Source organism: Camelina sativa, chromosome 6 (genome assembly GCF_030686135.1).
Source record: "Camelina sativa cultivar CO46 ecotype springtype chromosome 6, ASM3068613v1".
Classification (NCBI taxonomy): Eukaryota; Viridiplantae; Streptophyta; class Magnoliopsida; order Brassicales; family Brassicaceae; genus Camelina; species Camelina sativa.
In genome coordinates, this window is record NC_141885.1 from 27,701,500 (window position 1) to 27,727,409 (window position 25,910).

Here is a 25,910-nt window from a genome sequence, read left to right on the forward strand (position 1 = left end):
ACATGAAAAATACACATCTTAACGACTACTTTACGAGAGTATATTATTTTCCGTCGTACTCGCACGAGAATATTCAAAGTACTAGTGTATAGTCTTTTCTCCACAATTCTAAAGTCTTATATATTAGCAGCGAAAATTTTCTCCAAAAATTATAAAAAGTCTTATATACACACATATTTACCCTTCTTTTTCTTCTCAATATTAGAGAATGTAAAGGTTTTTTTTACCAAATAACTTATTAAAGTGTAACACACAAAAAATTACAATATATGAAAAGATGTATATGTTTTGATTTTTTTCTTAAAACTTACATGTATATTTTTTGATGCATATAAAATATTTGCTCGATACCAAGTGACAAGTAATGAAAAAAAAAATAGTACTTTTAATTTTTGGAATTTAGAAATGATTTCAACATTTTATTTTGAATTGAACAAGGAAAATGACATAATAAGGAATTTTAGGAAATTACAATTTTAATGCGTCACGATTATTTTATCGACCAATCACTGATCTCTAGGACAAAAGAAAAGTGAGGACCATAGTTTAAGCGACACTCTTTTGGTTTGGTTTCGATTAGATTTAACTTAAGATCGGTCCAATTTATAAATCCATCCACTCACATCTTCCGCCATTATCATCATCTCTATCTCTTTTGAAAACGCTTCACATCCTTCTTCCCCTTCACGATCCCTTCTCCAACCAGATTCAATGGCGGCGAAAAAACCCGGAGTGATCGCTTTGTTCGACGTCGACGGTACTCTCACAGCTCCAAGGAAGCAAGCTACTCAAGAATTGCTAGATTTTATCCGAGAATTGCGTAAGGTATGTGATTTTATCCGAGAATTGCGTAAGGTATGAGATTGGTTAGTGTTCGATATAATGTCTGTGAGAGAGTTGCTGCAGGTCGTCACTATTGGAGTCGTCGGTGGATCTGATCTTAGCAAGATATCTGAGCAACTTGGGAAAACAGGTACGACTCTGATCGGATCCAGAAAAAAGAACTGTAATTTGTGGTAGAATTTTCGATTGTGGTACTCAAAGTTTGGATCTTTTCGTAAATTTGATGAGGATGGTCTCTTTTGTTCTGTTTTCTACTGTATGGATCCTTTAACAAACTACATAAGAGTTTTTGACTAGATCCATCAGCACCATGGATACAGAAGATCCTTAAAGTCTATAGATTTGGAATTTAGTATAGCTGTTGATCATTATCTATCTTTGTTGTCTTGAGTTCAAATTCTGGAATGTGTTTGATTTTCCCCTAGAGTCTTAGTTTTCATCTGATTTACTTAAAGAGAGGATTTTAGATCTGGCTCTACTTGTCTTTCCCTTGTGATCCTCCAGCTGTTTAGCTGAAACTTTTGAATTTGTTAAATGTTTGCAGTCACTCACGACTATGAATATTGTTTCTCTGAGAATGGTCTTGTTGCCCATAAAGATGGGAAATCCATTGGAATTCAGGTTCATATGAAACAACGGCTTTTACTTACTTATCCACATTGTTGTGTTATCGTTTCTTTTGTTCCTTAAATAGTTTGTATCTTTCTTTCTTAGAGCCTGAAGCTGCACCTTGGAGAAGATAAACTCAAGGTAAAAACATATCATTGTCTCTTAGGTTGATAGCAGCAGTTGCTATAATGTTTCTTTAGTGGTTTCATTGATGTTGAAGTGTATGCTTAGTATATGTATATGGATAGTTTGTGATTGTGTAAAACTGATGATGCAGGAGTTGATAAACTTCACGCTGCACTACATTGCAGACTTGGATATTCCAATTAAAAGGTATAATGTGGATCCATCTACTAGTCTATATATAATCATGTTTGCAAAGTGATGACTGATGAGATGATTTACTTTCTTGAAATTTGTATACATAGGGGAACATTTATTGAATTCCGTAATGGAATGCTCAATGTATCACCTATTGGTCGCAACTGCAGCCAAGAAGAAAGAGACGAATTCGAGAGATACGATAAGGTAGAAATAAACAATTTTGTTTTTCAGTTTCTTATATAAATTTTCTTTGAGCATTGTTATCATTTCAAGATATTTTCTTGTCTTAAAAGGTTCAAAACATCCGGCCAAAGATGGTAGCTGAACTTCGTGAGCGGTTTGCGCATCTTAACCTTAATTTCTCAATTGGAGGACAGATTAGCTTCGATGTGAGTAGAATCAAAATGTTGATGATGACAATTCCTTAAAATCTATTTTTTGAGTTACTGAAACTGTTTTTATTGTTATGAATCAGGTCTTCCCTAAAGGTTGGGATAAGACTTACTGCTTGCAGTACCTGGAAGACTTCAGTGAAATCCATTTCTTCGGTGACAAAACCTATGAGGTATAAAACTCAACTTTTCCAAATCACTTCGTTACTTTGTATTTCGTTGAGCTCGATGAGTAAAAAAGTTGGCTTGTAACTTGTGCAGGGTGGAAACGATTATGAAATCTATGAATCACCAAAAACAATTGGCCATTCAGGTTAGTTACTTAGATATATTACACAATGTATCTCTCTCTGTTTGTGTTAAAGATAATTTTTCATGACAAGTAGGATTGTTTCTGTTGCTGCAGTTACGAGTCCAGATGACACAATGGCAAAATGCAAGGCTCTGTTTATGTCTTGAAACACAATCCATCTGGAGAAAACAGTGTCAAGAGTTTGATTCTTCTTTGGCGAAATCTTGCAACTTTTGATTGTTTACATAACAAGGAATGGAGAAAAGTGTGTGTTGCGTACTACTATGGATACTGTATGTTTTTGAATTTTGATTCATCAAATAAAATAAGGTCAAAGATATAACCTCTTCAAAAAGAAATCTGATGTTTAAAGATTTCGTTTACAAAACAGATTCTCTCCAAAAAAAAGGCTTTAAAACTTTACAAGAATATACAGAAACAAACAACAAACAATTTTGTATACATAATTACTCAATTCAAACGTAAAAGCATATAAAAACGAAACTTGAAACTTAAGGAACTGATAAGATTCGTTCCTCCACACCACATTCAAGACTCAACGACGGGCTCAGCCTCTTCTTCTTCTCCTGCAGCTTCAGGGACTGCTTCCTCTTCCTCTTCTTTTGCCTCGGGAATTGAGTCGGTGTCTTCAATAGGTTTGAGATCATCTGAAGGGGGAGAAGCGCCACCAGAAGAGGCGGATCGACGGTGATTAGCAGCAGCTTGATGGACGTGGTTGTAACTCCCTTTCTCGAGGAAGAGCTGATTGAAATGGACTTTACAGTAGAGGACGCCGTTAAGAGAAGCGTAAGAAGAGTGAGTCAAAGGACAACCACTGTGGGCGCACCTGAAGCAATTCTTGTGGTAACACTCTCCTTCCATTGTTACTTTCTCAAGTGGGTAAACCGTTTTCTTACAAGTGGCACATTTGTCTTGCGTTCCACTGAAAAAGGATGATAGCTTGCTCGGAGTTCGAGTCTTGCCGAATCCATTTGGGGTTAAAAAAAAGATCAGATGAACAAGAAACTAAAAAAAAATGAATCTTACTTTGAAAAGAGAGAGAGAAGAAAGAGTAATATATTACCAGATCATTGGGCTTGTCGGTCTTTCCGTTCTGAAAATTCTTGCTGTAATTGCCAGATTCTTTGAAAAGCTGTTCGAAGTGTGGCTTACAGTAAAGAACTCCATCCATTGATGAGTAATTGCTTATCTGTTTATGTTATAAAAAAGCATTGTGGGAAACAACAGAGGAGGAAGAAAGAAAGAAAGAGAGAGAAAGAAAGAAAGAGAGAGAGAGAGAGAGAGAGATACTGACGACGAGAGTGCCTTTGCAATGGCTGCATTTGAAACATGATTTGTGATAAGTATTACCCTCTAATGTCAACAGATCCATAACATAGACGGTTTTGTCACAGGCCTTGCATTTATCCAATGTTCCTGTAAACGACATTTTTCTCTTCTTCTTATATTAATGCTGTTTCTTCGTTGGGGCCGGTTTGAGTCTCCAGACACGACGACCAAACGACGACGACGACGATACAAAAACAAAAAAAAAAACTCGATCTCTGTTTCCTTTCTTTTTCATCTCAGAGATGTGTCTCTTATTTATCAAAAAAAAAAAAAAGTAGTCTTGAATGAGAGGTAATTTTGGGTCCAGTGGTAGAGATTCGAAAGAGGAGAGAACCCACCATTAAAAAAATTACCGTCGATCAAAATTCTAAATCTGGGGATTGTTGTTTTATTTTAGATTCCGAGCTAAAACGAAAGGACTTCGTTTTCTCGACGTTTTTAGCCATAGGTCTCTCTATTTTTTAAAGAATTAGAGGAGAGAGTATAATTAAAAAAAAAAAAAAAAAAAACAATTAAGAAATATGGGGTTTTATTAAGAATTATGGAAAAGTATGGGGGTTATATAAGTGAAAAATAATTGGGGGGGGGGGGGAGTGGAGTGGATAAGAGTGAGTGAAATAAGAAAAAAAAAAAAACGGGAAATCAATAAAATAAAAAAACAACGAAACGACTCCGGCGGCGAGTGTTTGTGTCTCTGTGTTTTGTATCTTTCCTTCACTTTCTCAGTAAACCAGACGACAAATTTTCCCGAGAAAAATTATTATTTCTCTTCTTCAATTATTCTCTTTTTTTTTGTTTTTGTGTGGATTAGTTGTTCCGATCTTACCTTGGAGAGTTTGAATCAATCATCTCCATTACGAGTTGTTGTTTTTAAGCCAGCCTCTTACTATTTTCTTTTGAGCTGTTGAAGATTTATTGTTCTTAGTAAAATTAGGGTTCTCTCTCTGTTGTGTATAATTTGGAGATCGGATTTGTGTGATGAATAATAATAACAATAATAGTAGAGGAAGATTTCCTCCGGGGATTGGAGCGGCGGGTCCTAATTTTCAGTCACGGACTCCGAATCCTAACCCGCCTCAGCAACCTCAAGAGTACCTTCAGTCACGTTCTCCGTTTCCCCAGCAACCTCAAACTCAACCTCCACAGTTTCTCCAGTCTCAACCTGATGCTCACCAGTTCGTTCAACGGTCTTACCCACAGACCAATCCTCAGCAGATTCAACAGCCACAACAACAATGGTCTGGAGGACGCGCTCAGCTATTTAGTGATCCGAGTTACGTTGATGAAGTCGAGAAGACGGTTCAATCTGAAGCTAACAACGATTCTAAGTAAGTAATTGTTCATAAGAATGGTTGTCATGAATGGTGCTCTTGATGTGCTGAAGTAGTAGTGGTGTTTTAAGTTTTTTGCCTACTTTGAGCTTAACAACTATGTGTATTCTCATATTTATTAGTACTCAAGACTGGAAGGCAACCTTAAAGCTGCCTCCACGAGATGAGCGTTACCAGACAGAGGTATGATATGATTCGTTTATCTAATAATTGCTTCTCAAGGTTTCCTGATTTATCAACCCTTGTTTTGAGAAGACGGCATTCCCTTAGAGCATTTTTTTTTTCATGTCGTCTGCAGGATGTGACTGCCACTAAAGGAAATGAATTTGAAGATTACTTTTTGAAGAGAGATTTGCTTAGAGGAATTTACGAAAAAGGTTTTGAAAAGCCTTCACCTATTCAGGAAGAAAGCATCCCTATTGCATTGACTGGCAGTGATATTCTTGCTAGAGCCAAAAATGGGACTGGCAAGACTGGTGCCTTCTGCATTCCCACCCTTGAGAAAATTGATCCAGAGAACAATGTCATTCAAGGTTTGTTTACTTCCCCTTTCAGCAATCTTCTCTCCCTCCTTTTTTCCATTTATATAAAGCTACTTTCTTGCTGGGTTTTCTTTACTTTGCACCCCCTTGTTGATCTATCTTCTTGTGCAGCTGTGATTCTCGTTCCAACCCGAGAGCTGGCCCTTCAGACATCACAGGTTTGTAAGGAGCTTTCCAAATATCTAAACATTGAGGTTATGGTCACCACTGGTGGTACCAGTCTGAGAGATGATATCATGCGTTTATATCAACCTGTACACTTGCTGGTTGGAACTCCTGGAAGAATATTAGATCTTTCCAAAAAGGGTGTGTGTGTTTTGAAAGATTGTACCATGCTTGTAATGGATGAGGTGAGTTCCTGATTCTTTTTGGCTCTTTTGTCTGCTATACCTGAGCTACAAATCAATTCCTGTTATCCTAAATATTTGCAAATTGGATAGACTATTTTTCTTTTTCTCGTGAGCTCGTTGTTCTGACTCGCAAACATCTTTACTAGGCCGACAAGCTTTTGTCTGTAGAATTTCAACCTTCCATAGAGGAGTTGATACAGTTCTTGCCAGAAAACCGTCAGATTCTGATGTTTTCGGCTACATTTCCTGTCACTGTGAAGTCCTTCAAGGATCGATATCTCAGGAAGCCTTACATTATCAATCTCATGGATCAGCTCACACTTGTGGGTGTTACCCAATATTATGCTTTTGTCGAAGAGAGACAGAAGGTGCACTGTCTGAATACACTATTCTCTAAGGTCAGATTTACACACAGCACTAGGCCCAGATGTTTTATTTTCTGGCTACTTAATGTAGTGGATCTTTATAAGGCATTCTTGTTTATCAATTGCAGCTCCAAATAAACCAATCCATTATCTTTTGCAACTCTGTCAATCGTGTGGAGCTGTTGGCCAAGAAAATCACAGAACTCGGTTACTCATGCTTCTATATCCATGCTAAGATGGTTCAAGATCATCGGAACAGGGTTTTCCATGATTTCCGCAATGGTGCTTGCAGAAACCTTGTTTGCACTGGTACGTTTAGTGCTACTTATTTACTTGAATAGCGACAAATGTGTTTAAGTTTTACGAGAAATGTCTGTCTGTTGCAGATTTGTTTACACGTGGGATTGACATTCAAGCTGTGAATGTTGTCATAAATTTTGATTTTCCTAGGACTTCTGAGTCCTATCTACACAGGGTATGTTAAAGGGAAACTGATACTGATTTGTAAATCTTAAGCACATTTTTCTTTTTCATATTGTGAATGGTTTTTTTGCTTCATTACATTACCAGGTAGGCAGATCGGGAAGATATGGACACCTTGGGTTGGCTGTGAATCTGGTAACTTATGAGGACCGCTTCAAAATGTTCGTGTGTTTTGTTCTGCTTTTGTCTCTTAACTGGTGTGGCCTCTCTTTTCGAACATGCAATAGCTTTCTTACTCATTTATTTGGTTTCCAACAGGTATCAAACTGAGCAAGAACTTGGAACTGAAATCAAGCCAATACCTTCACTTATCGACAAGGCAATCTACTGTCAGTAACTTCTACCTGGTGCACATACTCCACCCGGCAAGGCATTGATGGATTAACCGGTAAGACAAATCCCTCTCTAGGCATCTCGACATTAAAACCAAACTTGCATTGCTTATAGACCAAATTCCCAGTGATTGATTTGTCAGTGTTCAGGTGTATTGAGGAGGCAAATCATTCACCTTTGGCAGCCACGATCTCGTTCCAGATATGGAGGCAACACAGAGCAATGTACCGAGGCAAGAAGAGACAGTATAGGTGGTTGATGGCGATGGAAGCGTTTGGTTTTAGCTAAACCTTCAAAGCAGTACTGGCTTGGTTTGGTTTGGTTCGAGGACTTCTTCTGCTGCATGATATGAACCTTTAAGCTGCCCTTCTCTCATTTTCATATTCTAAGAACCCTTTGACTTTGGGTTTGGGTGTTTTCTGACTTATCTTGGTTTCTTTTGTTTTAAGACTTGAAGACGTAGGAAGGAATTTCATAGTAAGATCAAATCGAAGAAGACATTTTTTTACTTCATTCTCTTGCTTATTACTCCTAGATCCACCTGTGTCTTCAGCGTTGTCTGATCTATTAAGGGTTTTACTTGATGTGTGTGTGTGTCGAGTCAAGTTTCTCAACATTACAGAAATCTAAGGATCAAATGTGAGATCGTAAACAGACATACAACTGAAACAAAAAAAAAAGCAAACCATGATTGATGCTTCTTCATACGATTATACTCCATAAAATCTTTCACTTTAATGTTGTTTTTTTACACATAATCACCCAATATATAAACAAGCCACACAACCAAACAAATAACCAAAAACTATAAGAAAGCTGTTTAATCACACAAAAGAAAGGAAAAGAGATGAATTGTTACAAACAATGACCTGAGGGACAAATTTTAATAAAGACTTAGAAACATCCACAAGTTGCCTTTGGTACTACACCAGTGGCTCTATACTTGGCAGCCATTTCTTCAGCTTTGAGAAGCTCTTCTCCTTTTTTAGCTTCAACCATTGCTCTCTTCTCTTCTGCTTCCTTGTGAATTGCAGCTACTTTATTCTTCATTTTCTCACCGTACAGTGCTTTTTTCTTCTCTAGTTTTTCTTCGATCTTCCTGAGTTGAGCTTCTACGGCTGCTTTCTTGCTGTTCTCCCAAGCATGCACATCAGATGTCTTCTTCTGTGCCCTGTGCATTGTCATCATATTTTAAGATCATTAGCTGATTACTATCTGTAACAAGTGTAGTAATCTTCTGAATAAGGAGATCATGAAAATTTAGTAAGTGTTGTACCTGTTCTCAGCTTTAGACTTCTCACTCTCTTCCCATGCTTTGATGAATGACGTTTTCTTCTCCTTTTCCAAGTCTGCAAGTATCACATCTGACCAAAACAACACACACATAACATTTGATGTCATTTAGGGAACTAAGTAACCAGAACGTAGACATCAAAAACCAAATGATGTTGTTTAGCCCTGACCTCTATCGGCCGAACCAGATGAAGCTTTCTTCGGTGTATGCTCCTCGATGGGTTCTGCAAGAAGCTCCCTTATAAGTACAACACATTGACATTTGTTGCAAGAAGCTCACTTATAAGTTTATATCTTGATGCTCGAATTTGCTAGTCAGATATATATACTGTATATTGGTTGGTCATCAATTATAGTTATATTCATCGCCAACTAGTTTCCAAATCGAAGCTTATGAAAGATTCACATAAAAGCAAAGCAGAACATAACAATTAGGTTCAACAACTTAACTTTAGTTAAAGGGAATCAAAGAGTAGTAGTAGCAAGAGATATAATGAACTAAATGCAATTTGAAAATTGTTCAAAAAGTTAGTAATTGTTCATTACAACTTCCAAGAGTAAGGCAACTTTTTAAGAGAAAGGGAAAAAAAATGAAGGAATATTAGGAAAGTAAAACACTTTTCTTAATTCATAGCTGTCCACAACTAATTGTTATGATTCCCATATACTTACTTTTTGATAACACTAATTACAGGGGATCATTGCTTTATTATTTCCCTACCATAAACAGAAAATTAATCATATTATAATAATAGATTCCTTTGGAAAAACCTAAATTTTCTTGAAAAAAATAAAATCAAATGCCATGAATGAAGAAGTTCTTAAAAATACTAAATGGCGATGGATTTTAGAGTATAATAAACCTATCCAAACGAATTCACAACCTGCCTGAGGCAGTAAATCTAACCCTCAATTTCCAAGTACTAACTTAAACATGTTATCACAATTCATGAATCTCGTAAGTCGTAAGTAGAAAGATTACCATATATAAAAAACATACACATGTGTGTAGTAAATAAACAAAACAAAAAAAAAAACTTACTTTCAACAACGGTAAGAGCTTTGGATTCGACAGGAGGTGGATTGTGAACCTTCTCCTCCGCGACTTCAACTGGAGCAGGAGGAGTCGCTTCCTTCGCCGGAGCTAAAACCGCCGGAGATTCTACGTCAACCTTACTCGTCTTTTGCTCCTCCGCCATTACCTCTCAGCCGAAGAACAGAATGTTTTTTTTTCTTGTAAGAAAGGGAAAAATACAAAAAAAAAAAAAAAAAAAAATCTTCGATTTTTAAGCCAATAATAGTTAAAGAGAAGAGAGTTTTTATATCCTCCGTTAGCTTATACCGTTGGAGCGTACTACGCGCGTTTAATCTGTGTGAGACACTTGTTTTGCTTCACCGTTGATGTTTTCGTACCCATGTGATCGTGCGGCTGTAAAGTTTTGTTTACGCATTGGATGCGTTCCATGTGATTAAACATCTCACTGCCGACAGGTAAAGTTGTTCAATGATGCCACCTCACACCTCTGTAGGGAAAAAAAAATTCTATTATAGTAGTATCATTCTTTTGTTAGATGAATATATTCAACAAAACTTAACTTTTCCAATTCATTCGATCGATCTACATCCCAATAAAATTTAAGTAACCAAAAAAAAATTAATGTAGCTGCTAATCATATCAAACCAAAAAATTAAGTTGAACCTAAATTAGAGTGAACCAAGAAAATAGTACTCGAATTTTAAATAAGGGCGAATTTGCTTGATAACCACAACAAAAAAAGTAACAAAGAAAATAGCCAAATAATGAACTAAATTAAGTGAGTAACCATTAGCTTAGGAAAAAAGACAAGGGAAGGGTATGGTGAGGTTCATGCGCAATCACCAAAGAGTGTTAGTGTAGAAGATATTTATTTATTTATTTGGATAAATAGATGATACCCCTTTATATTTTATTTAAATATATCTTTTCAATAAAATTAATTAAAATTTTGAAATTTATCATAAAAAGTTACATTTTTTTCTGCATTTGACATAACTTAAGTTTTTAAAATCGGATGTTGAAAATTTTAAATGATAAATAGTGTTTATAATAAGAATTATACTATGACTATAAAATGGTATAGAACATATAAAATGGTATAGAACATTCATACAACCCAAATCGTGAATTAAACTCATAATAAAAAAAATGCTAAATTCTAAGGAATACAACATAAGCAACTCAAGCAACTGTGTTAAATACTAACTATAAAAGATAAAAATAGGTAACTCAAACGACTAAATTAAACACACAAAAAATGTTATACCGTAAGAGATACAATATATGCAACCCACATAGATAGCTCAAACCGAATTAAACGCACAATAAAGAAAAAACACTATACCCTTAGGGATACAAAATAGGCAATCCAAACAATTGTATTAAACACTAACCGTACATGCCCTACATATTAACCGAGTTAAATACTGACAATCAAACAATAAAATATACAAAATGTTTATGTATTTCTAATTAAAGTTTGAATTAATGTATGTATGCAATGTAAATAATTTGAAACTTGAAAAATATACTTTTAAAAATGGAATAGAGTGTTGTTATATTCTATATATTACAAAGATTTTTGTTGTTTTAGTTAGTGTATAAATTATATTTTCTCATCTTAATATCTTTAAATCATAATAAACATATAAAAATCTATAGTTTTAACTGGATTTGTGAAATTAAAATAGTTTGTTCAAAAGAAAATTTATTACAAAATATGAAAAAGTAAAGAAAAAAAGAAAAAACTGTTGCCAAATGAGAGATGGCAAAAATATGTAAGCATATATATAAAGAAGAATACATACGTAGACAAAAGAATAGGGGCGAGTGGCAACAGTTAATATCTAGTGGGGCTATAATTGTCATTAATATGTATTATATAGAGTATACGATGTTTTCATGGTTAGAACAGTGAATTATAATTTTTTTGTTAGTCATTACTGCTAATTTCCCTTTAAATAATCTAAATGGACCAAAAGGGTGACGTGGAGCCTCACTGAGTGGACACGCTGGAAGACAGATATGGATAATGTCTTGGATTGGACTTGACTTGGACGGTCCAAGTTGGACCTACTTTACCCAATTTTCGCCGCGCGCGTGTACAGAACGTTCCGGTTAAGGAGACGCGTGGTATTGAAGGTGACTAAACCGGTTTAAGGCATGTGATATATGGGGGCCCTTTATTTATGACTTTGCTCGTTTGGTGTTAGAAGAAAAACCTACTCATGTGAGATGGAGACATCTCTTATTTTCCTCACTGTTTGGGCCTTTTTGTGAATCTTAACGGCCCAACGGGTATTTTAATTTCCTGCCCAGCTGGTTTTTAATTAAAAAGAACGTTGTAATTTCTTTTTCTTTTTTTCTTCTTTTCAAATCAATAAAGTACAGTAGTAGTAATTAAATAGGATGATTAAGGGTTAATCCCTAATCACAGATTCACAAGTTCAGAGATTTGAACAGCCTGGGAAAGATGTAAAGACTGTACCGTAGATTTGTTTTTCTAAGAATAATAATAATAATTTTTTTAAAAGTATACAACATGGAATTATTTAGGATTATTTACCTGTCTTGTATAATGGGTGGTCGAATAATGGTCTCTGATGTCACTTAACTTTAATTTAATGGGGAGTAACTAATAAAGGTTTTACCTTCTTTCTACGAAGTTGGGATTCTTTTTTTTTTTCAAAATTTAAAAGCATGTATAACAAACTTTTATAAAGAGGACTTTAAACTTAATTGAACTCTTTAACATTTTTATTTTTATGGTAGTAAGCAGATTATTTTGGTAAACCAAAAACGTTTGTATCTCTGATGTATCATTGTCTGTCTCTATATATGGTGATATAGGATCATAGGAACATGGATGACCATTTTCCTTAAACTGATAAAAATACTATAATTTCTTTAATATTATTCACCAACATTAACCCTTCGAAAATCTAACAAAAAAAAGAAAGTAACCGATATTCACACAACGATATGAACTTCATTAACACAAAAATGATGTGAACACAAAAAGTAAACGATATTCACATTAACCCTTCTAAGTGTTGAAGAAAACGTGAAACAAGATTCAAAATCCTCGTTGAAAAGCACCAGTCGAAAACTCAAGATCAAAACCTCTGAGTTTTCTCATCACCTTCGGTAACGGTTTCATCTCGCCTGATTCTTGTTTTTCTTCTCTTCATGTTGAATGTTTAATTGTGAGCATATATATAGAAATAAAGGCAGAAGTAGATAGATATATCGATTCATTCATGCTTCAACGGGCAAGCATGAAGAGGAACAACAACAACGATCCTCAAACGAACAAGCATAATTATGTCTGTCTTAAAACGGCGTCGAATCCAGGCAAAAGCATCGCAAAAGCTACTCTGTTCCTCGTCACCTCTCTCTTCATTTCTGCTGGTCTCTTACACTTATTGGGTTGTTTTGATTTTGTGAGTTCGATTTTCTTTTTTCATATATATATATATATATATATAGATATACAATTTTATTCAATCAAGTGAATGTTAAACTTAATACTAATTATTTCATTATATTAGTTTCTGTTCATGAAGACAACTTTGGCAGGACTGAAGCAAGTAACAGCAATCAGAAAATCACAACCAATCACGAACCAAAGATTCCCTAACCAATGCGTACAGAAGAACAACCAAACACGACATCAAACTCCCGAGGATGGCTCCTCGAGAAACAACAAAGCAAGAAGCAACCATTCGCGGCCATCCACGTGTCCTTCTTATTTCCGTTGGATCCACGAAGATCTACGGCCATGGAAAGAGACAGGTATCACGAGAGGGATGCTTGAGAAAACGAGGAGGACGGCGCACTTCAGGGTGGTTATCCTCAACGGGAGGGTGTACGTTAAGAAGTACAGAAAATCTATTCAGACGAGAGATGTTTTTACTATGTGGGGTATCGTACAGCTGCTACGGTGGTACCCTGGTAGACTGCCAGATCTTGAGCTCATGTTTGACCCTGACGATAGACCAACCGTCCGATCTAGAGACTTTCAAGGTCAACAGCATCCGGCCCCGCCTCCTTTGTTCCGTTACTGCTCAGATGACGCCAGCTTGGATATCGTCTTCCCTGATTGGTCCTTCTGGGGCTGGTAAACTAAAAGCAACACACGTTTGTTTAATCTAGATTTTAATTATGAGATTCTCTCCATTAAATGTGGGCTTATACTGTGCTTTATTGTTATTGGGCCAGGGCTGAGGTTAATATAAAGCCTTGGGCTGAATCGCTAGTGGCAATTGAAGAAGGGAACAAGATGACGCAATGGAATGATCGCGTGGCGTACGGTTATTGGAGAGGCAACCCTTATGTGTTTCCTACCAGAGGAGATCTTTTGAGATGTAACGTCTCAGCACAACAAGATTGGAACACTCGTCTCTACATCCAGGTATGGTTCGTCAACATACTAGTTAAATCTGATATACTATATACTATTAAATAGCTTAAATTTATTTATTATTGTGAAGGATTGGGATAGAGAGTCTAGAGAAGGATTCAAGAACTCAAACCTAGAGAACCAATGCACACATAGGTTACTTTTATTTTACTTTGCATTCTTTTGTTTTGGGATATGTATTTGCAAAATTCGATTATAAATTGTTGCCAAGTGAAATTGGAATAGGTACAAGATCTATATAGAAGGGTGGGCATGGTCAGTGAGCGAGAAATATATAATGGCATGTGACTCGATGACTTTATACGTGAGACCAAAGTTCTATGATTTTTACATACGAGGAATGATGCCATTACAACATTATTGGCCTATCAGAGACAACTCTAAGTGTACTTCCCTCAATTTTTCCGTACATTGGGGGAATACTCATTTGGACCAGGTTTGTATGTTTTATTTCACTTTAATTAGACCCCATAGAGTTTTGTTTTGTTACCAAATTAACCCATTTATTTTATTTTTTAAAATAGGCGCGTAAGATAGGGGAAGAAGGGAGTAGATTTATAAGAGAGGAAGTGAGAATGGAATACGTATATGATTACATGTTCCATTTGATGAACGAGTATGCAAAACTTCTGAGGTTTAAGCTGGAGATCCCGTGGGGAGCAACTGAAATTACTCCGGATAGTATGGGTTGTCCGGCGACGGGACGTTGGAGAGATTTCATGGCGGCGGAGTCGATGGTGATGTTTCCTAGTGAAGAGTCTCCTTGTGAGATGCCTTCTCCTTATAACCCTCAGGCTTTAAGAGAGGTTCTCGAGAGAAAAGCTAATTTGACTCGTCAAGTTGAGTTGTGGGAAGATCAATACTATCATGATTTGGCTAATAGCAAGACGCCCTGACCAAATGGGCTCTTGTAGTCATATTGAAAGTAAAGGTAAACAAGTAATTTTTTTCCCGACTGACTAGTAAATATTACGAATCTCAAGTTATACAATCCTTTTTAATGAATAAATTAATTTAACTATGAACAATGAATGATATCATCTACTCTGGTCCGGCCAACTTTTACCGGAGACTCTCTTCAGTTATTGAACTGAAATCTAAGCTGTAGAATCAAAGTTTCAAGCAAACATAAAGACTGAACAATCTGAAATAAAGAAATGAAGAAACTCTGCAAATCTTCGGAGTTACAAAGACAACAAAACCAAATATGCTTAGAGATTTGAGAGGTACACTAATAGAGTCAATCTTTTACCCTAACATTTCCACATACCTTTGTTCAGAGGTTAGATTATATTCCTTCTTCTTCTTCTTCCTAGAGTCCATGCTTTATATACACAGAGTTCTTGCTATCATCATCATCAACCGCGCCTTAAATCAATATCAGCATGAGCATGACGCATATCCATTTGCCTTGAACCTGTTGACCATATCAGGTTTTGGCTTGGCTGTGGCTGTGGCTGCGGCTGCTGAGGGACAGGCGATATTGTGTTGCTATTATTATCTAGAACTTGATGATCATCAGTATCTTGAACAACTTCAGAAGCTTCTTCTTCTCGTTTCTTGGTCTTGATCTTTGGAGCTGCCCAGATGAAGCTCCCTACAATAACCTGATAGGCCCCAAGAGTGTATATTCAACCCCAAGAACTATGACTTGCAACAAAAACCAGAGCTCAAGAAAAAGTTAAAACCAAACCTGAACAGGACTTGCTGCTATTAAAGGCCCCCCAATGGCACCACCAATCACACGCCCATCGGGACTAGCAAGCGAAACAGATAAGTTTCCAGTACGATTACGGAAGCTTCCATCAGTAGCCACTAGATAAGATGTTGATAACGCTAGGATTTCAAACCGGCCCTGGAAAATATATACAAAACAAATGTTTATAAGGAAACAGTAAAATCCCACCAATGTATCTCTCTATAGTGAAAATGTTCAAAGATGGAACCTCGTATTTAATGGCTCCGGGGGATGCTGATGGTTGAAGAAGTGTTGCAGTAGAGACTGCACCACTTGCAGATAAAACGCAAATCGCTCTTGGACCTTGTTGAGAGAATGATATAACCTTTGATGCAATATCCTGATGCAACCGTTTCAAAGCTTTTCAGAAAATAGCTAAATATAAAAACATTTCAAGAAAGCTCTGTAATAATGATTTTTAACACTACTTCTCCTATTGAAACCGCGATAACATGTGGCGTGAAGCTCATTCCAGAAGATGAAGGCATCAATTGACCTAACCAATCGAAAACAAAACCAAACAAATTAAGTTCATGGATTCAATAACTGAATGTCTAATTCATAGAGTTTAAGTAGAGCATAATACATAGACAGACAACAAATAAGATCCATTTAAGAAAAGTTTTAAGATTTTCCTACACATCAGGAGTAAACAATTAAATATTTCGACTTACGAAAACATTAAATAATCCTAGTTCTTGATCTTCTTGAAACAATAAATAGTGGAGCTTTTTTTCCTCAAGATTACAAGTTCTAGAGATAGTTGGTTTACCAATAGAAGCCGATCTTTGTTTCTTGCCGGAGCCCGGAGGTCGACCACGGCCACGTTTGTTAGAATTGTTCGGAGTAATGGTCGAAACAGAGGAAGAAGACAATGCCAAAGAAACAGAACCGTCTTGTCCGTATTTTCTAGGTCGTCCTCTCTTTCGCTTTATCGGAGCCTCACTCAGAGGCGGAGGAGGAGCAATCATATTAACGCCTATATGATGAGGAAGAGCTCCAGCCGTTGCCGGAGAAGGATCACCATGTAAAGAAGGAGATCCGAACCCAGTGGAGGCTGACCCGAATAAAGAGTTCTGATTAGGTAAGTGACGAAGCCCTTGTTGCTGTGATGATCCGTGAAAGGTAGGAGGACCAGACCCGGATAATCCTCTCTGGATATAGTAAGAACCCGACCCGGATAATCCCATTGCATCTCTTCGATCCATTTTTGCATTTACAAGAAAGACTCTTTTTTGAAACTTTTTTTAAGTGAAGTAGAAGATACGGATACAACTTGTGTGAGAAACCCTAGAGAAAAGATTGTGGCTAGAATTATGAGAGGAGAGAGAGGATAAATGGATAAGAAGAGAAACAGAATCAAAGGTGGAGACTTTATGATGAAGATATAAGCTTGGAGAGAAAGGAACATGCAAAGCTTAATACTAAATACTTTCTCAGCTTTACTTACTTAACTACTTCTCTCTTTCGTTCTTTCTCACCATAAGCAAGCAAACAAGAAAAGCTTTTCTCTACACTTCTATCAACAATGGTTAAGACTTGTTTTAAGGGCTATCTCTCTCTCTCTCTTCTTGAATTTTGCTTTTCTCTTTTCTTGATGACAGAAGGAAACAGAAACAAACAAAAAACCTCTAACAGACCCTCTCTCTCTCTCTCTCTCTCTCTCTCTCAAGCAAAAGCATTTACTGTGAGGATAACAACAATGGGATCTTATTGTAATTTTGATTTTTCTCTTATTTTTGAGTTGGAAATTCAAAATCCTAATGAATAACTGACTTTGACTGTAGCTCTCTAGTATAGCAACTAGGCATCTATCTGTATGGCTCATGACTCATTCTTGATCAGGCGCGTGTATCACACATTCATCAACATATCACTGTTCATTCTTCAGAACTTAAAAAAAAATCTAACACAGCTTGCTTTGATGAACGGACTCTTCTTCTCTCATTACTGTTCCTTACCTATAGACTTGATTGATCATCTTTGGAAATTGATATTGAGACAGAAGAGTCTGTGGAAAGAGAGTGTAGTCCACGCGCCAGAGACTGAGAAATGATTTGGCCTGTGTGGTCAGATAGACTATATAGCCCACTGGCTTCCACTATGAGAGCTAGTTTGTTTTTCGACGAGAGGCTGATAAGAAGAAGAAATCTACAAAAATATCTCCTAAGGACCCATTGATGGGATGATATAACCTCTCAAAGCTTTTGAGATCTTCCCTATTAGAATCCAACTTTAGTGTACCATGTAATGTGTGACACTGTTTGTATAAGACTTTTGATTAAGACAAACATGACCTTTTTCTTTTCTTTCTAGAAACAGTTTCTTTATACGTTTTGTGGAATGTTGTAATAAACCAGAAGAGATCTTGGCTTTGACTAATATACCATGGTAAGTCTTATGCCCAATATGAACGTACTTGTGTCTTTGTTTTGCTCACCTAAAAAGTTGATTTTTTTTCCTCTCTCAGAGCAGTGAGGAGCAATATACATTTGACAGAGTTGGGTCGTGTGATTCAGCTCAGTTAAAGGAATGAGAAGAATAACCGAATCCTGATTGATCCGAGCAGGTTTGATAACAAAATCTTGAACTCGAAAAGAAGAGTGATACATAAGAGTATTATAACCTATTAAAAGGAAGAAGCTAGCTTCAACTTGACTTTTTCAAACGAAACTAAAGAGACAAAGACGACAATGTAGAACAGAGGGTTACATACAAGTGAAAAGAAAACTGAGGATCCTTGTCAATTGTCTAGCTCCATGGCCTGAGCAGCTTTAGCTTTAGCAGCTGGAGTCAGTTTCGTTTTCAATTTCTTCTTGCCAACAGAAAACCCACCTGCCTTCTTCTTCCCACTTCCATCAACCTTGACAACAAAATCAACCAACACACATATATCATCAAACCACTCAAAACAACTTCAGTAAAAGATAGGAATAGTCAAGACATAGTCAGATGTTTTTAGTAAGAAGATTCAATATATCCTATTCCCCCAAAATAAGCTTCTGATTAACACTATAGACCAGACTGACTCCAAGCAAATTCGATTCTAATTAAACCATTTCACTACAAGTAACTCACTAACTAGACAACAGCATCGGTTTGCTACTTAAATTAACACCATGACTATGAACTAAATATTCAGAATTAAGAGAAAAGAGACAGAAAAGGTTCTTACTTTCATCTTGTTCTTGTTCGCATGAAGCTTCTTGATCTTCTTGTCCTGTAATTCTTTCTCTTCTGCAAACCGACAAAAAAAAAGTCCTAATTTCGTTGAGAACCTATGTATACACATACATGCTTATCGAATTGAAATCGTTCTAAGAGATAATAAAGAAACCTACTTTGAAGATTGTACTCGTGCTGCTTCTTCCTCTTGGCTAAATTGTTCTTCTTCGACATTTTTTTCCCCAACCCAACTTTTGATTGTTCAGATGCGTAATCTCTCTCTATAAGCCCTAAATTTCAACGGGAGTCATTGAAACGATGTCGGAGCATATAGGGTTTAGAATTTTATGGGCTTAAAAGATAAGACATTGGTCGTTAAGGCCCAAAAAGTATATAAATTAAATATTAAATAAGGCCCATTGAAGTTTCAGAAAACGATGTCGTAGTAGCCATCGCACAACTGTTCCAACGACCCCCCCTGCTCCAAATCTCACACTTGTCTCCTTTACTTTTTGCACTCTGCAATTTTTTTGCATGTCTTTGTTTTCTCTTCTTCGTCTTCTTCATTGTTGTTTCCACCAAAATCCCTAACCCTAAAACCTCGATTTTCCCGCCAAAATGTATCAGTCGATGAACCTATCCTTTTCTTCTAATTTTAACCACCGAGCCTTTCTCAAACCACGACTATGCTCCGGGATCTCCGCCACCAGACCTCCCAAATCCCTCCATTTCAAATTCAATCCTTCCTGCGCCTCCTCCGCCCCCAAATCCGACGATTCATCACTATCCGAAAAGCTTATTTCGCTTCTCAAAGCTGTCCCGAACTGGTCAGACGGCATCAAAGAGAGACGGATGCAGCAGAAACGTACCCTCTACAGTCACGAGAATTGGGTCAGACACAGAAGCTCACTACGGCATCTCCGTCACGTATCTTCGAGTACGTCTTCACGCGTTATATTGTCTTTGATTCCACCTGTTTGCTTCTTCACCACCGTCGCCATCTTGATCGCCTCCTATAACTCCGCCGTGGGTTTGGGCTGGTTGCCTGATTTCTTCCCCGTCCTTCGAGCTTCTCCTCTTCCGTATCAGTTGACAGCTCCGGCTTTAGCTCTTCTTCTTGTGTTTCGCACTGAGGCTTCTTATTCGAGGTTTGAACAAGGAAGGAAAGCTTGGGCTAAGATCATTAACGGAACCAATGATTTAGCTAGGCTTGTTATTTCTTCTGTTCGTGATGGCTCCGGTGATGAATTGATCATCAAAGATTCGCTTTTGCGTTACATTGCTGCTTTCCCTGTGGCGCTTAAGGTAGATCTCGTATCTATGTTTTGTGAAGAGTTGGGTTAGGTAGCGGAAGGTTGATTTGTGATTGATTGCAATTTTTTGTCATGTGCAGTGTCATGTGATATATGGTTCAGATATTGCTAGTGATCTCCAGAATGTGATAGACGAAGATGATCTGTCTTTGATTCTTCAATCCAAGCATCGTCCACGCTGTGTCATTCAATTCATTTCTCAGAGCCTTCAGCTGCTGAACTTGGACAGTACAAAGATAGATATGTTGGTATCTTTCTTGAATCTTTATAATCATTCTTGACTGTCATATCTGAACATAGTTCTGGTTAAGTCTCTGCGTGTGCTCTCATTAGTTAGTTAATCTCTTTTTACAGGAATCAAAGATGATGCAATTACAGGAGGGAATTGGTGTATGTGAACAACTAATGGGCATCCCGATACCACTTTCCTACACACGACTAACGTCGAGGTTCTTAGTCTTATGGCATCTTACACTCCCTGTTATCCTCTGGGATGATTGCCGCTGGAATGTTGTTCCTGCTACTTTCATTAGCGCTGCATCTCTCTTCTGCATTGAAGAAGTACTTTAAGTTCTTTATCCTTTGCAAAATTCCAATTTCTTCCAAAGAATCTTGCTTGCCTTGTAATCACTCTTTACGTTTTTACTTGAAATTTCTACAGGTGGGTGTTCTTATAGAGGAGCCATTCTCTATGCTGGCTTTAGACGAGCTATGTGCAATGGTGGCTAGTAATATTGATGAAGCTGTTGAATCCGAGAAGGTTATAAGCAATCGGATCATCAACAAGAAAAGGGTCTATGAGATTAAGCACTCATCAAATGGTTGGCATAAATCTTGAAGTAATTAATTGCAGTATATGTACTCTGTGTTGTCATATGTGATGGCTAACTTAGATATGTTGAAGTATTGAATGTAACACGTATAATTTAGTAGACTTTTGGTAGGGAAACTTCACCGTGTAATGTGTATCTTTCTCGGTGTCCCTTGTTTGTTGTGCTTGTATATATGGCATTTGCAGTTTCTGCTTTTACGGCGGTGATGTTTTACTCCCGTTGGTTATTTCTCAGGTTGTTATTATTATAAAATTCAAACAAATACGTGATTGTTTGTACTAATTATTTATAGAAGATGATTCCTAACAGCTGATTCCTCCGACAGTCGATGTGGGACACTTTTTGTTTTTTAAACATCATTGGAGCGAGACAGCGACACCTGTTCCGAATAAGCTATGTGGGTATCAATTGAAACTAAACAAAATAGACCTCAATATCAACTTTTACGCAAGTTGAAGGTTTTGCACTTATGCTCAATGATACTACTTTTCCCGAACATAATAAACCAAAATAGCCAATATAATTCAACTGTTGAGCTTATCTCCATTTCAAGTAGTGATCGATAATCTTCAAATGTGGAAGCAATGAATTTCATAACAACTATGGCTACCAAAAGATAAGATGGTTTAGCCAAAGCCACAGGCTTCTTTTTGTAATCTCTCTCTCTCTCTCTCTCTCTCTCTCTCTCTCTCTCTCTCTCTTCATTTTTTTAATGACAAAATTTACAGAATGATGCTAAACTACTAAAATTAACAACATTAACAGTATAAATAATTTCAGCTGATCCAGGGACAAACAAAACTCTAAACCTGTTGATGATGGTGATGATGATTCATTACAGTTTCCCCTGTAACGACCAATAAAAATAATCAGAACTTCAGAGACTTCAAACAGTGAAGCGTAAACAGAGATTCGGATTTAATTACCATGCAATTTCTTGACAAACCGCTCAAATTCAACAATGTTATGTCCTTCCATAAGAGCTGGGATCAGTCTACTATAGGCAAATGATGACAAATGCCTTCTATCTGGATCGTTCGGAAACTTTACGCTTTCTAACATTTTGTTATACCCAACTCTATCATGGCAAGGAAGCGAGTTCTCTCGTGCAATCGGTGTATCGCTATCCCAAGCAGCGTTTAGCACCTGCAAAAAACTCAAGTTTAGATTGAAATTTTGGTGATAACTGATAAGCGCAGGCTTAAGAGATCGATATATGATTCCAAGTATGTTTTTTTTTACCTGCCAAGCTACTGCCTCAGGCTCTCCTAATGCTCCTGAGAAATCATCTGGACGGTTAAGAACTTGCACTTCTCCGGATACAAAACTCAGAGTGGCACCATGCTTCTTAAGTGTAGATGCAATTGCAGCATAACCATCTCGGTTGCTCGGGTTGTAGAACCCAGCGGTTAGCTCAGCAGCATGGCTTGCTGTTTTGTACCACCAGTGGACGTCTGGGAGCTGTTTAAGTCAAAAAAAATTGTGATAAAACTATGAAAAAATAAGTCCAAAATATTATAGGGTTTTAAAATGGCTTAGAACTATAATCAATCACCTTTGCTGCAATGCAGCTACTGCTGAAAACTAGTTTAGCGAGAGAGAGGATATGGTCAGCATGATCTATCAAAACCTGTGAGTACCATTTGAGAAAGAATCTTCCATATAGGCCATCGAAGTCACCTCCATCACAGAAGAAACCAGTTCCCTGCGGCTGGGAATTGTAGGAGCCGGTGTTATCTGGGCCTCGAGCCCAAAAAAGGTGCCCCCTTGAATCTGCTGCCTTTCTCAGGCTCTTCAAGAGATACTTGTCATAACACTGTATTGGTCCAACGGAATGATCATTATGTGGAAGCCAAAGTTAGCTAGCTGGTGAAGCTTGTAGCTATCTCAAGAGTTAAGACTGTTGAAAAGAAATATACCTGAAACTCTCCAACACCTGGATATCGCCACCCGTGTTTTATGGGACAAGAAGGATACCGTAACTCTCCACAGGGTCCTAGTCCAATTTCAACCATCGATATTACACCATCTTCTACAAACTCTGCAAGTTCTATCCGAAAACTTCTCATGTAATCAAAGTACACCTAAAATATATCCACCAAAACCATAAACTGTTTCATGAGTTGGTTATTTCATATATTTGTGATAAACAAGAAGCAAATATTTATGGTTTCTAGGGAGATATATCGATGATAGCTTGCAGTCATGAGTATGTATACCTCAAGTGCAGTTCTGCCTCTTAAAATACGTTCCTTGTCAATACCCCAAGAAAGGCATTCTGGGTTTCGTCTTCCCTCTCTATCAGTGAAATATATGTCAGGATTGGTTCGCCCTATCTCTGCCACCCAGTGAGGAAGTGGGATGCAAACATCATCACCAACATTGCCTCCACATTCATGAAAGGACATTAGAACCTAGCAAGAAAATAAAGAAATTGGGATACATATGAAGCTTGGGAACAAATCATTCTAACAAAACCTCACTATGAAAAGTGTATCTTAAACAGACGACAAAAAAAAAAAAAAGTGTATCTTAAACAAATCACGCAGGCAAAAAACAGACCTGTATCTTAAGATTAAGATCGCGGACCATCTGAAAAAGCTGCCTATAACCATTCCAATTATACTCCTGTGGGGAATGACCCTCAACTATTCCCCACCAACAATCCACTTTAACCCCATCTACATGGATTGACTTCAAAATTCTCAAGTGCTTTAGCAGTCCATCTCGATCAGCCAATTCACACTTCATATTGATAACCCCAAGCTGTTGACATAGAAAAGTAGTTAGTAAGGAGATAAAATTGAAGGATAATTATGGGTAAATGCTAATATCAAAGTTGCTTACCGGTAACATCACATAAACCGGAACATAAGGAGTGCCAGAGAAATCTTGCTCAGTCAGATTTGAAGGAATCTCGAGAATCTACAAAATACGAAATGTGGAAGAGAGTCATCAGATTTGAACTCAGAGACGCGGATGGACGTAATCAACCATGCAGTGACAAGTTATTCAATTTTTGAACAAGTTTTCTTTAAGTTGAGGATAAAACTATCAACTTCATTTAATTCAAATAAGCAATGTAAATGCAAACGACTGAACTGTTACAAAATTAAATTTCTATGTACTTATGCAGTATCGCTACCTGTTTAGAGTTGATAACATCGACTGAACAACCAGCAAGCCCATCACCCTTATTTACACTGCCAACCAGTTCAGGAGATTGAGTTGGGGGTATATCATATGGAGATGGACCGGGTGCGAAAACACCTTTCATACGGCAAGAGCTGAGTTCCACTGGGCTTCTAGATGATACCACTCTAAGAGCAGGAGGTGAGGTTTGCTGTGATGCAATGTGAGAAGCTGATGAACCTGCAGCAACCGCAGAAGAACCACCAGGAGGCTTTGTCCCCTAAAAGGTTTAAGCAGAGGAAGCATATTAAGAAGACGCATTTGCTGGAAATGGATACATACAACAGAATACATAGCAGAGGGACAGGGTTTAAGTAAGTACCTGAGATTTGGATGGAAAGGTAGTTCCATCAGGAAGAACAACCCATCCAGCTTCCCTCGCCAAAGCCGCGATGACATCGTTAATATCAGCTCTAACTCTTAGATTATAATTCCCATGCCTACGCAACCCGCCTAGTATCCTTGCAGTTATAGCTCTTCGATGACGCTCTCTCAATTTAGTTCGCTCCTTCTCTTCAAGCGGTCTACTTCTGCGGCTTCCTCCTCCCCCAGGAGTACCCACTTGATCTTGCATAGACTGCTGAAACATGAACTCTTCATTACTACTCCCTGAACCTGCTCGTGTTGTTCCCCTATTCCGGTGGTCATCATCTTCTTCTTTGACATCCATATCCATATCTTCATCATCATCCTCTTCACTAGTTCCAAGCAGTTTATGCATATCCGTTGCCATAACTCCTCCTCTTATATAACCACCCAAACCTCTGTTAGTTTAAGAACGTGTAATGAAGATGTTCCATCTATGCTTGTCTGGTTTCAACAACACTCCACGTGTAAAACCTTCTGGACAATGCAGCCAAATATTCTATGAGTTGTGGGAGAGTCTCAGTCTAAGTTCCAAAATTCATCAAAGTTCCTACAAGACAAAAGTTTCATATAAACAGCATTTTCAACTAGAAACAGACAATAACATTGAAAACTTTGTGACCAACCAAACCAAACCAAACATAGTTAGTTAGTGTGTCTTCAAAGCACAATTGCATATTTAAGTAACCCTAATCTATATATCAATCTACCTCTCGGTGAGTAAGTCTCTAGCGCAATTCTCGATAATGGTCAGAATTCTCGTCGAGCAATACTAAAAATAGCCCTAGCAATGGAGATTCCGATGAAAAAATCCTCGCCTGTCGCCGTCGGCGAAACCAATAGAAAGAGAGCGGGGGGGCAGAAGAAGGCGGTGGATCTCCGGTCCGGCGGGTGAAAAGGGCGGATCTGGCCGTGAGATGGAGAAGGCGCGTGAAGGAGCGTGCAGCGTGAATTGGAAGACGAGCTTTTCACGCGTGTGTAGTGCTCGAGCGTGTCTGGGAGAATGAGGAGTGTGTGAAGGCAAGGCTTGGCACGAACTAGGCATGTGTGTTTGTGTTTTTATTTGTGCGTAAACAAAGGAAGAGAAGTGACGGGCTCATTAAACGTGTGAAGGGGAAAGCACGTGCCACCTCCACCATCACGAGATTTCGATGGCTCTCTGCGGCACACAAGGCTTGGGAGATCACGTGACATGCCTGACCCAGTCACAGTTCGCATGCTGTGATGTCTTCTTAATATGGTCGTTTCGAAACTGCGTGACGTTTTTCTATGTTAGGCGTGGACTGCATCCCGGTTTTGTTGAGTTTGAGCCTTTTATTGACGTGGCTTCATGAACC

At 37.7% G+C, this 25,910-nt stretch overlaps 9 protein-coding genes across 19 annotated transcripts; 4 read left to right on the forward strand and 5 right to left on the reverse strand.

The window, feature by feature from the left end:
* Positions 1-479: 479 nt before the first annotated feature.
* On the forward strand, positions 480-2,819 carry LOC104793551 (phosphomannomutase). 2 transcript variants are annotated; one of them, XM_087455200.1, is made up of 10 exons: positions 480-825; positions 907-973; positions 1,388-1,464; positions 1,558-1,593; positions 1,730-1,785; positions 1,881-1,980; positions 2,070-2,165; positions 2,252-2,341; positions 2,430-2,481; positions 2,575-2,819. In XM_087455200.1, the coding sequence occupies exons 1-10, from the start codon at positions 712-714 to the stop codon at positions 2,625-2,627; spliced, it is 741 nt and encodes a 246-aa protein (XP_087311326.1). In that variant the 5' UTR covers positions 480-711; the 3' UTR covers positions 2,628-2,819. The 2 variants fall into 2 exon arrangements, with proteins under 2 accessions (XP_087311326.1, XP_087311327.1); XM_087455201.1 differs by lacking the exon at positions 2,430-2,481 and having other exon boundaries at positions 556-825; positions 2,252-2,371; positions 2,555-2,819.
* On the reverse strand, positions 2,759-4,319 carry LOC104793550 (LIM domain-containing protein PLIM2a-like). Its single transcript, XM_010519917.3, has 3 exons — positions 3,776-4,319; positions 3,545-3,670; positions 2,759-3,438 (listed from the first exon to the last, which is right to left on the reverse strand). The coding sequence occupies exons 1-3, from the start codon at positions 3,908-3,910 to the stop codon at positions 3,010-3,012; spliced, it is 690 nt and encodes a 229-aa protein (XP_010518219.1). The 5' UTR covers positions 3,911-4,319; the 3' UTR covers positions 2,759-3,009.
* On the forward strand, positions 4,260-7,727 carry LOC104793552 (DEAD-box ATP-dependent RNA helicase 6-like). 4 transcript variants are annotated; one of them, XM_010519921.3, is made up of 10 exons: positions 4,260-5,138; positions 5,264-5,324; positions 5,440-5,674; positions 5,795-6,033; positions 6,180-6,431; positions 6,527-6,707; positions 6,785-6,873; positions 6,969-7,042; positions 7,140-7,269; positions 7,364-7,727. In XM_010519921.3, exons 1-9 carry the CDS (start codon positions 4,789-4,791, stop codon positions 7,216-7,218), a joined length of 1,560 nt encoding a protein of 519 aa, XP_010518223.1. In that variant the 5' UTR covers positions 4,260-4,788; the 3' UTR covers positions 7,219-7,269; positions 7,364-7,727. The 4 variants fall into 4 exon arrangements, with proteins under 4 accessions (XP_010518223.1, XP_010518224.1, XP_087311325.1 ...); XM_010519922.3 differs by having other exon boundaries at positions 4,395-5,138; positions 7,357-7,727; XM_087455199.1 differs by having other exon boundaries at positions 4,396-5,138; positions 6,969-7,016; positions 7,357-7,727.
* A 178-nt stretch (positions 7,728-7,905) lies between these two features.
* LOC104793553 (remorin) lies at positions 7,906-9,895 on the reverse strand. Its single transcript, XM_010519923.3, has 4 exons — positions 9,550-9,895; positions 8,678-8,731; positions 8,491-8,578; positions 7,906-8,385 (listed from the first exon to the last, which is right to left on the reverse strand). The coding sequence occupies exons 1-4, from the start codon at positions 9,704-9,706 to the stop codon at positions 8,109-8,111; spliced, it is 576 nt and encodes a 191-aa protein (XP_010518225.1). The 5' UTR covers positions 9,707-9,895; the 3' UTR covers positions 7,906-8,108.
* Positions 9,896-12,401: 2,506 nt separating this feature from the next.
* LOC104793555 (uncharacterized) lies at positions 12,402-14,994 on the forward strand. Of its 6 annotated transcripts, none has more exons than XM_010519926.3 (7): positions 12,408-12,690; positions 12,766-12,986; positions 13,095-13,663; positions 13,765-13,957; positions 14,037-14,101; positions 14,192-14,402; positions 14,491-14,994. In XM_010519926.3, exons 2-7 carry the CDS (start codon positions 12,804-12,806, stop codon positions 14,860-14,862), a joined length of 1,593 nt encoding a protein of 530 aa, XP_010518228.1. In that variant the 5' UTR covers positions 12,408-12,690; positions 12,766-12,803; the 3' UTR covers positions 14,863-14,994. The 6 variants fall into 6 exon arrangements, with proteins under 6 accessions (XP_087311328.1, XP_087311329.1, XP_010518229.1 ...); XM_087455204.1 differs by having other exon boundaries at positions 13,110-13,663; XM_087455205.1 differs by having other exon boundaries at positions 13,123-13,663.
* Positions 14,995-15,097: 103 nt separating this feature from the next.
* Positions 15,098-17,925, reverse strand: LOC104793554 (AT-hook motif nuclear-localized protein 9). The gene is made up of 5 exons (XM_010519924.3): positions 16,477-17,925; positions 16,133-16,200; positions 15,913-16,044; positions 15,660-15,821; positions 15,098-15,573 (listed from the first exon to the last, which is right to left on the reverse strand). The coding sequence occupies exons 1-5, from the start codon at positions 16,910-16,912 to the stop codon at positions 15,325-15,327; spliced, it is 1,047 nt and encodes a 348-aa protein (XP_010518226.1). The 5' UTR covers positions 16,913-17,925; the 3' UTR covers positions 15,098-15,324.
* A 349-nt stretch (positions 17,926-18,274) lies between these two features.
* LOC147943050 (uncharacterized) lies at positions 18,275-19,174 on the reverse strand. The gene is made up of 3 exons (XM_087455206.1): positions 19,046-19,174; positions 18,880-18,941; positions 18,275-18,567 (listed from the first exon to the last, which is right to left on the reverse strand). Exons 1-3 carry the CDS (start codon positions 19,101-19,103, stop codon positions 18,448-18,450), a joined length of 240 nt encoding a protein of 79 aa, XP_087311332.1. The 5' UTR covers positions 19,104-19,174; the 3' UTR covers positions 18,275-18,447.
* On the forward strand, positions 19,144-21,277 carry LOC104793557 (voltage-dependent chloride channel 2, chloroplastic). 2 transcript variants are annotated; one of them, XR_015560066.1, is made up of 4 exons: positions 19,144-20,174; positions 20,263-20,426; positions 20,537-20,743; positions 20,844-21,277. XR_015560066.1 is itself a non-coding variant. In XM_010519928.3 (4 exons), exons 1-4 carry the CDS (start codon positions 19,488-19,490, stop codon positions 21,018-21,020), a joined length of 1,239 nt encoding a protein of 412 aa, XP_010518230.1. In that variant the 5' UTR covers positions 19,144-19,487; the 3' UTR covers positions 21,021-21,277. The 2 variants fall into 2 exon arrangements, 1 of the variants encoding a protein (XP_010518230.1); XM_010519928.3 differs by having other exon boundaries at positions 20,263-20,430.
* Positions 21,278-21,535: 258 nt separating this feature from the next.
* Positions 21,536-25,782, reverse strand: LOC104793558 (beta-amylase 7). The gene is made up of 11 exons (XM_010519929.3): positions 25,284-25,782; positions 24,530-25,123; positions 24,161-24,427; positions 23,863-23,940; positions 23,578-23,781; positions 23,235-23,429; positions 22,935-23,099; positions 22,571-22,831; positions 22,258-22,476; positions 21,942-22,161; positions 21,536-21,862 (listed from the first exon to the last, which is right to left on the reverse strand). Exons 2-11 carry the CDS (start codon positions 24,938-24,940, stop codon positions 21,819-21,821), a joined length of 2,064 nt encoding a protein of 687 aa, XP_010518231.1. The 5' UTR covers positions 24,941-25,123; positions 25,284-25,782; the 3' UTR covers positions 21,536-21,818.
* Between the last annotated feature and the right edge of the window lie 128 nt (positions 25,783-25,910).